General features: G+C 47.9%; 1 protein-coding gene across 1 annotated transcript in view; it reads left to right on the top strand.

Moving 5' to 3' along the window:
- Window positions 1-1107: 1107 nt before the first annotated feature.
- Window positions 1108-14786, top strand: part of ME3 (malic enzyme 3) — a 232382-nt gene continuing 218703 nt past the window's right edge. Inside the window, exons 1-2 of the mRNA XM_055416165.2 lie at window positions 1108-1386; window positions 1682-1879. Coding sequence (XP_055272140.1) covers window positions 1697-1879 — 183 coding nt within the window. The 5' untranslated portion in view covers window positions 1108-1386; window positions 1682-1696. The remainder of the gene's footprint in view (window positions 1387-1681; window positions 1880-14786) is intronic.

Raw genomic sequence — 14786 nt, 5'->3', positions numbered from 1 at the left:
AAATTAAAAGACGCTTACTCCTTGGAAGGAAAGTTATGACCAACCTAGATAGCATATTAAAAAGCAGAGACATTACTTTGCCAACCCAGGTCCGTCTAGTCAAGGTTATGGTTTTTCCCGTGGTCATGTATGGATGTGAGAGTTGGACTGTGAAGAAAGCTGATCGCTGAAGAATTGATGCTTTTGAACTGTGGTGTTGGAGAAGACTCTTGAGAGTCCCTTGGACTACAAGGAGATCCAACCAGTCCATTCTAAGGAGATCAGTCCTGGGTGTTCATTGGAGGGACTGATGCTAAAGCTGAAACTGCAATACTTTGGCCACCTCATGCGACGAGTTGACTCACTGGAAAAGACTCTGATGCTGGGACGGATTGGGGGTGGGAGGAGACGGGGACGACAGAGAATGAGATGGCTGGATGGCATCACCGACTCGATGGACATGAGTTTGAGTGAACTCCGGGAGTTGGTGATGGACAGGGAGGCCTGGCGTACTGTGATTCATGGGGTCGCAAAGAGTCGGACACGACTGAGCAACTGAACTGAACTGAACTGAACTGAAAGAGGGATTTGCTGGTTACTGTGTGGAAAACGTCTACCATTAGTTCAGGACTGAGACGCCCAAGGTTCTTATCTGCTCCCAACAATTCATGTCTTAGTAACTGGTGGCCCTGTATTAGCGCTGGCTGCTAGAACTTTCTTCATAGATGGAAATGTTCCGTATCTGTGCTGTGCTGTGCTGAGTCCCCCAGTCGTGTCCGCCTCTGCGACCCCACGGACTGTAGCCTGCCAGGCTCCTCTGTCAGGCCCAAAGCTACTATGGACAGGTGGCTCTTGAGCTCGTGACACTTGGCTAGTGCGCCTAAGGAACTAGAGTTTAATATTATTCCATTTAAAGTAGCTTGTTTAAAGGTATAGAGCCACGTGAGGCTAATGGCTATATACTTGGCAGCCCAATGTAGCACAGAGCTGGGTGCCTGAAGGTTTTAACTCCTCGTGCGGAAGCCAAGGGCCTTCTCCACCAAATGCTGGGGCTGTAAGACGGTCCACTGATACCTAAGCGCTGAGCCCGCTTTATGCGCTCGCCGTGTCAAGAGAGCGCGGCTCGCCGCGCATCCTGAGCTTCCTTTACAATCGGCGCGGAGCACGCGCACGCGGGAAGCCCCGCACGGCGCGCAGAGGTCTGGGGACTCGCCTTGCAGGGCGCACCCGCTTCCGCGCTCTCGCGGCCGCCGGCGCGGTCCAGCCATTGGCAGGAGGGGAATAACGGCCCCGCAGCGTCTCTCCCCGCCGGCCCCGCGGCGGGGCCGCGTAGACAGCGGCTCCGTGCGCAGCACAGGTGGGCTGGAGAAGCGGAGGGGACCGAGGCGCCATCGAGCGGACTCGGAGGTTTGGAGACCCCCCTGGCTGCGCAGTCGCCGCTGCTTCTCTTCGGGGATGGAGGCGGGCGAGGCGCGGGCTACCGCCCGCACCGCATCTGCTTCCTGAGCTTGCTTTCGCTTCGGCCCGGCTCGCCCAGGCCTGAGCCCCGCCGCCGAGCCGCGAGAGCCGCGCGCGTGGCCGCGGGTGGCGGGCGCCTGAGCCCCTGCGGGACCCCCGCCCTCTCCCCGCGCACGCGTCCCCGGCGCGCGCGGGTCCTGGCCGGCCCGAAGGCCCCCCTGACCTTGGTGTCTCCCCGTGCCAGGTCTGCGCCAGGACCATGGGCGCTGCGCTGGGCTGCGGCGCGCGGCTGACTCTCCGGCCCGGCCGGGCCTGCGGCGCTGTCCGGAGCTGGGCACCCCCCGCGCCCGCCCGAGGCTGCCACTCCAAGGCCCGCCCGGCGCGCCCCGTGCCGCTGAAGAAGCGGGGGTACGATGTCACCAGGAACCCGCATCTCAACAAGGTAACCGGGGAGGGTAGGAGGGCCCGAGCCGCTCTCCCGGGGCTGGCGGGATGGGCGCCCCGCCCCCGGAGCCCCGGGAGGATCCTCCCAGACGCCCTTCCAGGGGAAGCTTGGTGTAACTCGGTTTGGCTTTTTAGCGCCCCTCTTCTGCTTGGAAAGAGGGCAGCAATAATGAAAGAAAGAAACTTGACCAAGGTCACCAGCTAGTTAGCTCTGACTCTGTCACTGAAATCTGGGTCTGGATTTCCGGTGCTTGGGTCAAATTCAGCCCACTGCTGACACGGTGCTTAAGAGCACACACATTTGTTTCTGGGAGTGGAGTTTAGTTTCATTGGTGTTAAAATCGAGAGACCTGGGTTTAAGGCCTGTCTCCCAACACGGCCTCATATTAACTTGGGCCTCTCATTTGATTTCTCTGAGGTTCCACTTTCTCCTGCTTAAAGTGGATGTTATGACAGACCCACCATCCCTACCACATTCAGCTATCATGACAATTAGATGAGTTACTGAATTCTATTTTGACAGTATATAAAGTCCTTGGTAAATAAGCAGTTACTGCAAGATAAAATTCTTCATGATTTCCTTGAATCAGGATTGTGAAATTCAAGTGAGGAAATATTTGTGGAAAAGGTGTTTCTGAGAAATAGGAACAATTATCTAGATGCTAAGTATTGTTTCCTGCAGAATTAATAAAAGAAGCTAAGAAAGAAAACTTCTCTCTCACCCTCCACCCATCACACTATGATCCCTGTTGCCCCCATCCAAGAAACCCTCAATCCTTTGTGTATTACTGCTTTGGGATAGGTAAGGTGTTTTACGAATTACGACTTACTTTGTTGGCAGGTGTTAGGAAACTCAAACTAGCCTAGCGAATAAAAGCCTTCTGTGACTGAATGTCCAGAGGAAGAAAGCGCTGCAGGCAAGTTTGGCTCCGCAGTCCAGACCGCATCCTTACAGATGCAGGTTCTCCGACGGCCTGCTCGGCTCTTGCCTGGTCAGCTGCATCTTCAGATTCCATCCGGAGAGTCTCTCACCCCATTGCTGCCACAGGCCCCCAGCTCCTGTTCTCACATCTCGGCATCCAGAGATTGAAAGGCACTCACTCCTGGTAACTCCTGTAGAAGAGAAAGGACACTTTCTCTGAAGGCTCGGGAAAGGAGTCTATCTGTCCCATGGACTCTAATTGGACTCCCTTCTATTCTCAGACTGATCACTATGACTTAAGTCAGTCAGCATTCACCCCTGAATTTAAAGATGGAGTTTAGGCTAGGGGTACCCATACCAGCTGGTTTAGAATAAAGGGGATGTGTCTCCACCCCATCCCACCCCAAGTAAATCTGTGTATTGTCATCAGAGGGAGGAAGGGTAGATGCTGGAAAGCAAAATAATAAATTCCCACTACTGACTCCGATTGTTTGAACAGTAATAGCTTTAGAAGGACTAGCATATTCGAATTAGCACTGAATTTTTATGAATAGTTTTAAAAAAATGAAAGAAGGACTTGAATGCCTTTTTTTTTAGCCTTAGGTTTATGGGTTCCTGAAAGCATTCTTGCCCTTGTTCTTTGTCCCTGATATAAATTTTTTTTCCTCCTAAGTAGGATAAATGGGACATTATCCATAAATCTAGGGACCTGACCTTTTCATGAAGTTAAAGAGTTTTTGTATATCCTTGAAGTCAGCTGATGCTAGTCTGAGCTGAGAAGAGTATCTAGGGTGATGCTGAGAGAGCCTGTGGCCTCCCCCATTTGCCCTTGGGGAGGGAAGGGAGACAGCGGAGGAAGCAACACTGCCTGGGCACTGCCCCAACTTTCATTCTGGGGTGCCACCCTCTCGCTGTCCTGCTGATGTCCAGCGCTCAGGTAGTCTCCAGGGAAGCCTTGAAAGCTTGACACTTTTCATCAGCCAGATGGGGAGACTTGCTGAGTTCAACAGAACCACTGAGGTTATCACTAAGAAAACAAGAGAAGGGTGGCTTCAAAAGGGAGACATCCTTAGTGGGCAGCCCAGTGGGTGGATTTCTTTTCTGCTAGACTCAGAGCTTCTCCAGGGCTGGGACCAAGTTTCCTGCATTTGGGGCTGGCACTGGGCAGTTCCTGAAGGCTGTAACAAGGGCGTGACCATGAAGACTAACATTACGTTCTTGGAACATGTGCACTGGTTTTGCCTCCTGCTTTGTGAGCAAGGCATTTAAGTTGAAGCTTGAGAGCTGAGGGTCATCAGGAGATGGAATTCTCCTAGAGAAGAGCTACTGAACAGGGCGGGCATCACTGCCATTGTGCAGTCACAGGGTCTGGCCCCAGCGCTGTCGTAATCTCGCCTGTGATCTGTGATGAGTCGAATTAGACCCTCTGCCCATGTCACACCTCTGCTATCAGGATCCCGGGAGAGTCCTGTGAAATCATTTTGGAAAACTGTAAGGCACTAAATACTAGATGATCATTTTGACAAGTCCCAGAATCAGGGTGGGAAGGTCCCTTAGATATGACCTAGCCTGAAATTGTTCAAACTTCCAGTCGCAACCTATGAGACATGGAATTATCTTGTGGCTCTAACCAGCTTTTTATTATTATTATTATTTCAAATAAATGGGTTACAATAGAATTAAGAAATAGTAAATGCATTCAAATTTAATAAATATAAGCATTATACCAAGTCACCATGTGACATGCCAACTTTTGCTGTGGACTGTCATTTTAAAATGACAACTGTTATAAAAACTATTGTTTTCATCCAACCTCTTAGTTTCAGATGAAGAGACAGGGTGAGAAAGTCAAGCAATTTCTTGCTTGAAAGAAAGTCATGGAGATTGTCAGTGGTTGCAGAGACGGACAGAAGATGCCCACCTTCTGATTTTCAGTCCACTGAATCACAATGACAGTTCTCATTCACATCAGTTTTGACTGACTTAGACATATTCACAATGATAACAATTGGAATTAGGTGATTCTGAGTTCCCTACAGGGGTCTAGATCTTCTGATTCACCGATACTTCAATTTCTACTTCCTTTTTTAAGACAACAATATTGTGCCTTTCTTCTAAAATTTACATAGTGACTTCTTCTGTTCTCTGTGTGGATGATTGTGCAACAGAGTGAATTTTTGATTACGCATTACAGAATATCAGCAGTATTTTACCTACACGAAACAGGAAATGATGAACCCCATTTTATAGGCTGTCTTCATCGGTGGAATCATCTCCATCCTATTCACGTGGCGAGTGAGCCCCCGCAGCACTGCTGCCTCCGCTTACCTCCGGCCTCTTGGGGAGGGCTGTGCTGTTCCCACGCCCCACACTAGACTGGAGCGCCCGCCCGTTTTTCTTCTCATGCCGTGTGTGTTTCCTTCCGGTGCTGCGCGTGGCCTGCTGTCACGGCTGGTGGTGTGTCTTCCACCCTAGACCCCAAGCACCGTGAGGACAGAGGTTGTCTTGTCACACGATACTCTCTACATCTGACTTGACATGCTCAATAAATATTTGCTCTTTGGACTATCTCAATCGAGTCCTAACCCCTTCCCTCTCAACTTTACGAGCCTTAACGTCACTGCTTTACAGTTAGCCCAATGCTCTCATTGCCTGGAGACATGTTTACAAGTAGCCTGTTGGGAGGAAATCCACCTACTTGATCTTGATCTTCCCAGACTTCAGGGCATTTCACTGCAGGGGTCTGATATTTCCCAGGCTGGGTCAACCTCCTCCTTTGACCCATGCGCCAGCAATGATTTTTGTCATGTGCTTCCACTGAACCTTCACCTGCTTCTCTGAAGTTTTTTCTTTTTATTTGCTTATAATAGCTTTACGAATGATAGCCCAAGTCTGGAAACAACCCAGATGTGCATTAACCAGTGAAGGGCTCAGCCATTTACAGGACACCCGTCTAATGGAATGCTCCATAGCCATGGTGGGAAGGGGAGTCAACTGTCAACTGTTGATTCTCTGCATTTTTTTATTTTTAATCTCTCGAGCTTGATGATCAGGGAAAGAATGAATGAAGGGTGCCTGATCCAGTCACTGATAATGGACCAGTGCATTTCGTGCAGTGGGCCCTCCAGATTGCAGGGCATGGGGACCGTCTTCCCACGTGGACTGCATGCATTTAGATTAGTGGGCGTGGAAGCTCTGGGGGGCTGTGCTGCGGTGCTGGGAACACAGGTTTCAGCTCCATCCCTGCTGTACGCAGTGGTGACTTCTTAGACTCCCATACAGTTAGGCTTTGCCTTTGACTGAAGGATGTTTTTGTTCCATGCCAGTTTAGAACTTGATCTCGCCTCCTTTGGGTTGAGGGGAGTCTGTCATCACACACTTGGCTCATTGATCAATCAGGAGGTAATGATTGGGTTGTATGGAGAATTTGAGGTTTCTTGGAGATGCTGTTTTCTGTTCCAGAGGAAGATGACATAATATGTCTTCTTGAGACCTCTGCTTCTGATGTGATGTTGGGTTGGGCTTCTTTGATAAAGAAGCAATGCATTATTAAGTAAACATCAGTTCCATGAGCAGCAGTTTGTTCTGGACATGTGCCTCCTGTGCAGTGACTCAGGGCACTGAAGCTCAAGCCCTGTTCAGATATTTTAAGAACAAATGAGCAGAGGCGGGTTGGAATGAAATCCTTCCCTGTCAAATACTGTCCTGGCTTCCTGGGATTGATAACATTTGGTGTTAGGGCTTTGTGCTTGAAATAGCTAAAAGAACTTACATTCATTAGACTAAAAGTTAGGCAACTTTTACAAGGCAAACCGCTGACTCAGAGGCTTAAACAAGATAAAAGCGTGTTTCTTTCATAAACAAGTCTGGGTAGGCAATGATCACATTGATATGTGGCTTGATTTTGTTGCTCTACCATCCTCAGTGTGTACCTTCCATTTCATCAGCCGGGATGGTTGCTCTTGTCTTTGCCATTTATTCTATACAGAAGCAAGTGTGCAAGGAAATTTGGACATTGCAAATATCACTTTCATTCCAATTGGCCACAGTTGGTCATAGCTGCAGGAGAACCAGGGAAATATAATCTTTAGCTGGGCACCCATATATCCTTCTTAAAATTCTACACCACTAAGGAAAGAATGAATGGATATTAGGGAAAGGGCTACAAAATGCTTATCTGAAATTTTAACTTGATTTCCTAACAGTTTTATCCCAACCTTTAAAATCCATCAGTTTCTCTACATCTCCTCCACCAGCAGCCTTGTTCAAACCTTCATCATCTTGGGTCTAGATTAGGCAGAAGCCTTCTCATGGGTTTCCAACTTCTAGTCCTGCTCCTTTCAATCTCCTTCTCTGTGCCTGTTAACCACACTTTGAGAGGCTAAAACCTTGCACACGTCCTTGGCCACTCTCTTTCAGATCCCATGTCCAATTCACCAGGTAGTTCTGCTGCTCTGTCTCCCGACCACATCTGAAATCCAGCCTCTGCTCTCACCACGGGTCCCCCACCGACCTAAGGCACTGCCATATCTCTGCTGGATGATTACAGCACCCCCTAGCTGGTTCAGTTCAATCAGTTCAGTGACTCGGTCGTGTCCGACTCTTTGTGATCCCATTGACTGCAGCACATCAGGCCTCCCTGTCCATCACCAGCTCCTGGAGCCTACTCAAACTCATGTCCATTGCCTCAGTGATGCCAGTCAACCATCTCATCCTCTGTCATCCCCTTCTCCTCCCGCCTTCAATCTTTCCCAGCATCAGGGTCTTTTCCAATGAGTCAGTTCTTTGCATTAGGTGGACAAAGTATTGGAGTTTCCCTTCAGCATCATGCTTCCAATGAATATTCAGGACTGATTTCCTTTAGGATGGACTGGTTGGATCTCCTTGGAGTCCAAGGGACTCTCAACCGTCTTCTCCAACACCACAGTTCAAAAGCATCAATTCTTTGGTGCTTAAGCTTTCTTTATACTCCAACTCTCACATCCATACATGACTACTGGAAAAACCATAGCTTTGACCAGATGGACCTTTGTTGGTAAAGTGATGTCTCTGCTTTTTAACATGCTGTCTAGATTGGTCATAGCTTTTCTTCCAAGGAGCAAGCGTCTTAAAATTCATGGTTGCAGTCACCATCGGCAGTGATTTTGGAGTCCCCAAAACTAAAATCTCTCTTGGTTTCCATTGTGTCCCCGTCTATTTGCCATGAAATGATGGGACCGGATGCCATGATCTTAGTTTCCTGAATGTTGAGCTTTAAGCCAACTTTTTCACTCTCCTCTTTCACTTTCAAGAGGCTCTTTAGTTCTTCGCTTTCTGCCATAAGAGTGGTGTCATCTGCGTATCTGAGGATACCCTAGCTGGTATCATTCCGTTTCTCTTGTTTATCTTCCCCACAACAGCCAGTGTGATCCTTTCAAAACAAAGTTTGATCACTTCACTCCTCTGCTCAAAACTCTGCAGAGTCAAAGTTCTTACTGTGTCCTGCATGATTTGACCCTCTCTGACCTCTTCTCCTACTTCTCAGTCTCACTGCCCAAACCATGCAGGCCTCGGATACTCCAAGCATGCTCCTACTTGGGCTCGTTGCCCTGGCTGTTCCTCTTCTAGAACACACAGCCCCTGCATAGCCATGTGGTTAACTCCCTCACCTTCTTCAAGGCTTTCACTTTCTCAGTGAGACCTACTCAGACCACCCCATGGGAAGCTGTAAACAGTCCTTTCAACTTTCTTGATCCCCTTCACATGATCTACTTTTCCTCCATAGTATTTGATGAAATTAGAAGACGCTTACTCCTTGGAAGGAAAGTTATGACCAACCTAGATAGTATATTAAAAAACAGAGACATTACTTTGCCAACAAAGATCCGTCTAGTCAAGGCTACGGTTTTTCCAGTGGTCATGTATGGATGTGAGAGTTGGACTGTGAAGAAAGCTGATCGCCAAAAAATTGATGCTTTAGAACTGTGGAGTTGGAGAAGACTCTTGAGAGTCCCTTGGACTGCAAGGAGATCCAACCAGTCCATTCTAAAGGAGATCAATCCTGGGTGTTCATTGGAAGAACTGATGCTAAAGCTGAAACTGCAATACTTTGGCCACCTCATGCGACGAGTTGACTCACTGGAAAAGAGTCTGATGCTGGGAGGGACTGGGGGCAGGAGGAGAAGGGGACGACAGAGGATGAGATGGCTGGATGGCGTCACCGACTCGATGGACATGAGTTTGAGTGAACTCCGGGAGTTGGTGATGGACAGGGAGGCCTGGCGTGCTGTGATTCATGGGGTCGCGGAGAGTCAGACACAACTGAGCAACTGAACTGAACTGAACATACTATTTGGCTTCCCTGGTGGCTCAGATGGTAAAGCATCTGCCTGCTATGCAGGAGACTTGGGTTTGATCCCTGGGTTGGGAAGATTTCCTGGAGAAGGGAATGGCTACCCACTCCAGTATTCTTGCCTGGAGAATCCCATAGACAGAGAAGCCTGGTGGGCTACAGTCCATTGGGTCGCAAAGATACTGTTTAATTTTCTTATCATGTCTCTTGTTTATCAATTGTGTTTCCCCACTAAGCTCTGTTTAGACAGAGATTTTTGTCTTATTCATTCATTGATGTATCCAAGGTACTTAGAACAGTTCTTGGTCCAGTGCTTGTTACCCAGTGAAGGGTTATCAGATGAGTGAATCATTCAGGGAGGCATCTGCTGAGGCTCCTTCCTTTCATCCCTTCCCTTTGCCCTCCTCCTCACCAAAGCCCCCGTTCTTTCCCTCTGGTGCTTTTCCTCCCCAACGCCCCCATCTGTGGGGCTTGTATGCCCAAGATCACCTGCATCTGGAATGTAGGTTAGTCTGACATCAACCCTTAGTGTACACAGAGGTCCACTTACCGTGAAGACTGGGGGAGCACAATGCACATGTTTGCCCTTTGTTGTTTCCAGGTTCCCCAACATTAAACAAAGCCTGGGAAAAAAGACACTCTGTTTAGGAGACACAGGTGGTGACTTGAAACCAGAGGTGGATGGAGACATTCTTGAGACCCACTCTAAAAAAACAAGGCAGGATGCGTAGGGAGTAGACCAGAGATAGGAAAACCCAGCTTCAGTCAGCATCTCCAGCTTCCAACAGCTCCCACCCTGGAAGCCCCCATCTCTGCTCTTAACTTCTCTGAGCCCCCCATGCTGCAGCCTCCCTGCTGAAGACAAGGCTTACCATGTTATGGACCCCCACCCCTCCCATCCACAGGTTGAAGCCTTACCCCTAAATGTGATGGTGTTTGATGGTGGGGCCTTTGGGAGGTAATTAGGTCACAAGAGTGGCACCCTCATGATGGGCTTAGTGCTCTTATGAAAGAAACAGGAGGGAACTCCTTCTCCCTTTCTGCCATGTGAAAATAAAGGAAGAAAATGGCCATCTGCAAGCCAGGAAGATGGTCCTCAGCAGGAACTGAATCAGCTACACCTTGGTCTGAGACTTGGTCTTTACTGTGAGAATTAAATTTCTGTTGTGTAAGCCACCATTTTCATACTGTTCATGGAGTTCTCAAGGCAAGAATCCTGAAGTGGTTTGCCATTCCCTTCTGCAGTGGACCAGGTTTTGTCAGGCCCTAACCAGCAGGGACATGCCCTTCGGCCACTCAGCATAGCTGGATGACATGCCTGGCTGTCCCACTGCTGGTCCTCATTGAGTGTTTAAACCTTCACCAGCCATTGGGTGTCAGTCAACATGAGGCTAGGAGTTGAGACAAAGGTCCAGCTGGAGTGGCTGGGCAGGAGATACGGGGAAGGCTGGAGCTGATGTTGGAGGACACCCAGGAGTGGAGGGCTCCCCAGCCTCACCGCTGCCGTTGGCTGCCCTGGCGCCCCACTGATGCTGATGCTCTAGTACTTTGGCCCCCTGATAAGAAGAGCTGACTCACTGGGAAAGACCTGATGCTGGGAAAGTTTGAGGGCTGGAGGGGATGGGGGTGACAGAGGATGAGATGGTTGGAAGGCATCACCAACTCAATGGACATGAGTTTGAGCAAGCTCTGGGAGTTGGCGATGGACAGAGAAGTCTGGAATGAAAAGAGTCGGACATGACTTAGGGACTGAACAACAGCAACAAAGCCGCTCCGTTTGTGGTATTTTGTTGCAGCATCCCAGATGGACTGAGACATCATGCCAGGAACTGCTGTGTATCTCAGGGGTCAGGAAATCAAGGAAGTGTGAGGTGGCGTGCCAGAAGCTCAGGGAGAAGGTTGCTACTCCTGAAAAACAAATCTAATGCTCAGAAAGTCTTTTCTTATAAATGCATTGTTATAAATAGTTGAATTGTCCTCTAAAGATAGTATACTATGTGTTAGATTAGCATTTGATCATTATGAAGATTTCAGAAGTGTTGACTTATGTTTATGAATGCTTAATTCAAAATGCAAAATACTAAGTGGAATCTATACCCATGTGCATTACTGTAAAAAGATGTAGCTCTGTAAAAAGACTTGGAACTAAATGTGTAAAATTGATCATGTTAGGGCAATGGAATTATGGGAGATTTATTTCCTCTTTATATAATTTTCTTTAATGGTCCATTGTCTTTTCAATTTTAGGCTACAGTTTCTGTTGGAAATTGAATTTCTAGAGCCAAGTAAATAACATTTGGACCAACTTTTGGAAGTTGACCTATCTGTAACACAAGGGTGGCATCCTAATCCTATAGAAATCTGTGTGTGTGTGTGTATGTTAGTCACTCAGTTGTGTCTGACTCTTTGCCACCCCATGGACTGTAGCCTGTCAGTCTCCTCTGTCTGTGGAATTCTCCAGGCAAGAATACTGGAGTGGGTTGCCATTCCCTTTTCAAGAGGATCTTTCTGACTCAGGGATCAAACCCGGGTCTCCTGCATTGAGGGCAGATTCTTTACCATCTGAGCCACCAGGAAAGCCCAGAAATCCCTCCCAAATAGTCCTATTTCAAGATTTGCTTGCATGTATAATCAGTTATCTTCTAGACGCAATATGTTTAGATTCCTGTAATAAAATGTTAACATGCGAACCTGCCACCTGTTCTAGAAACAGTTGTAAACAACAGCAGCTAGAGTCTGTAAGCAGCGGCACTGGGGGGCAGATCCCACACAGAAATACACGTTGTCTGGCTCAGACTTGGACCAAATGGCGTCGAAGTCAGTCTAAATCTGAACTCTATATAGAGTTTCTGTGGAGACTTTTTCAGGGCTCATCTCCAGGTGTCTCTTGATCCGCTTGGGCCTTTGGAGACTCTGGGGATTATGGCTTTATTTTAGTTTGCATTTGTGTCATTTCTACCAACGATTTCTTTCATCATCTGTTCTCTTCTTTCCAAATGCCAGTCTTATAGTGAGGGACTGTGGGGAGGCCTTTTGATTCTTGTGGCTATTGCAGAGGGGTCATTGGTGTGCAGCACTTTTGTTTGCAAAGATGTGGTAATAGTCCGCTCCCAGACCTTCACTTTGATGTGTAGAAAGTACATTGGGAAATCCTTTGGGGTGGGGCCCACTGCCTCTCTGATCCAGAACACAAAAGATGCTCTATGACTGTGTGATGAAAATCTGAGGGATGGCCTATGATTGGGGGTGCCAGGGTCAGCGGTTAAAAGCATGCATTCATTCTGTACCCAAATGGTTGCCTGGCAGCCTGGTGAAAACAGAGTTCCTACCAAAAGGACACAGTAGAAAGTAAAATGTACTCAGTCATTTGAGGAGAGGGAGTTTTGGTGGAAAGATCATCGCTTTTGAGGAAGTTGAATAAGAGAAAATCAAAGCTGCAGTTTCTTTTAAAAGTGATATTGAAAGCCAGAGGGACCGTAGGGGATAGAGTTGAATGATTAGCAACTTGAGAATATTATTTTTGTTTTAAAGCATTTTGTCTGGATTCTGTATCATTGTTTGGGAGTGGTCTACAAAGCCCATAGCATAATGGTCCTGGAACACACTCCCCTGTGATGTGGAGCTCTGGAGGAGGCAGACCCTACTGGATCCTTTAGTTTGCCTTGGTCTTTCAGAAAAGAGTAGGAGGAGCCAGCATCCACACAAGGTGGCATCCTCTGGGTTGTTGAGCTGTGCAGTGACTTTTCCCGTGAGACAGAGGCTGCCGAGTTCCCTCACAACTTGAGTGGCACTGGTCTTCATTCACAGTAGATGGTTCCCACCCCTTCTCTCTCTGGCTTCTGAAGAGGGTGTTGAAGATCCCAACCCAGATTCATATTATACTGAATTTCTTTCAATAGTAGAATGCCTTGTGGAAGGAACCCAAGTCATAATGATAAGAGCTAGGATTTTTTTTTGATTCATTTTATTGGAGGCAAATTATCTTACATTAATATATTGGTTGGTTTTGCCATACATTGACATGAATCCGCCCCGGGTGTACATGTGTTCTCTTTCTTGAACCCCCCTCCCACCTCCCTCTTCCCCATATCCTCCCTTCAGGTCATCCCCGTGCACCAGCCCCAATCGTCCGGCGAACCTGGACTGGTCACTTATGATAAAATACATGCTACAATGCCGTTCTCCCCAATCATCCCACCTTCACCCTCTCCCACAGAGTCCCAAAGACTGTTGTATATGCCTATGTCTCTTTTGCAATCTCGTATACAGGGTTCAGGTTTGGCTACAGCAATCAGAGCAGAAAAAGACATAAAAGGAAAACCCTAAAGAGCTAGGATTTTTTGGATATGCATTGTGCCAGGGTTTGTATTGACTCATTTAATTTTGTTGTTGTTATTTAGTCGCTGAGTTGCATCTGACTCTTTGTGACCCCATGGAGAGCAGCCTACCAGACCTCTCTGTCCTTCACTGTCTCCTGGAGTCTGCTCAGATTCATGTCCATTGAGTCAGTGATGCCACCTAACCATCATTCTATGCCACGCCCTTCTCCTTCTGCCTTCAATCTTGCCCAGCATCAGGGTCTTTTCCAATAAGTCAGCTCTTCGCATCAGGTGGCCAAAGTATTGGAGTTTCAGATTCAGCATCAGTCTTTCCAATGAATATTCAGGACTGATTTCCTTTAGGATGGACTGGTTGGATCTCCTTGCAGTCCAAGGGACTCTCAAGAGTCTTCTCCAACACCACAGTTTGAAAGCATCAACTCTTGCATGCTCTGCCTTCTTTATGGTCCAACTCTCACATCCATACATGACCACTGGAAAACCATAGAACTGACTCTACCAAGCGGGTTGGTGAGGCATTCCCTGCTGTGGCCCTCTGATGGGCTGTGCTCATACCTACTGGCTCGGTCAGAATCAGAATCTCGGAGGGAATTTGAAAGATCGCTGGATACCTTCTTGTCACCCTCTAAATTTGTGTGATTCTCCCACAAGTCATTTGTTTACTTATTAAATGTATTCATTAAAGACTTGCTGAGTCCCTATTGTGTTTTAGGCAGTGGAACCTCAGTGGTGAACACACTTGCCTTCAGGGAGCGTACGTGTAAGAGGGGTGGGGGTAGGCAGCAGTTTGTAAGCAGACAGTTTCCGATCAGAAGGTCGGTGTGATGAGAAGCATCTGGACTAGTCTGTGGGATCTGGGGAGAGGGTGCGAACACTTGCTCTGGCTGCGCTGTCAGAACTGCCACCATGAAGAGGAGCAGTTGGCAGATGAAGGTGGTGGAGGAGAAGCTGTCTAGGTCAAAGCATGCAAGAGATGACTTTTTCCCTGAGAAGAGCCGCCATTGTGGTTGAATGTGCAGAAATTGAGCAGCAGACCCATACTTTAGGAGGGGCCCCATTTTCAGAGAGAGAAATCATTTTAAGAAACCTCTAATTCTACAAGTAGAGTTAATGATATATCTGCAGGGACTATGGACGTGCCCTTTGATTTTGCTCTTTCCCTCACTTTTGTGTTGTTCAGCCCCTGGGAGCACCATTCACATTGGGTTCATTTATCAAATATTCGACATACTTCAGCTCAGCTCTCAAGGGCTGCCTCGGCCTTGCTGCCTTCCTTGATAATGACCCATGACTCACTCACCCTGCACACGCC

Source organism: Moschus berezovskii, chromosome 25, assembly GCF_049115385.1.
Source record: "Moschus berezovskii isolate FMDL1 chromosome 25, NW_MosBer_1.0, whole genome shotgun sequence".
Classification (NCBI taxonomy): Eukaryota; Metazoa; Chordata; class Mammalia; order Artiodactyla; family Moschidae; genus Moschus; species Moschus berezovskii.
The sequence above is the reverse complement of the archived record's forward strand: the minus strand, read 5'-3'. Positions and strand labels throughout refer to the sequence as shown.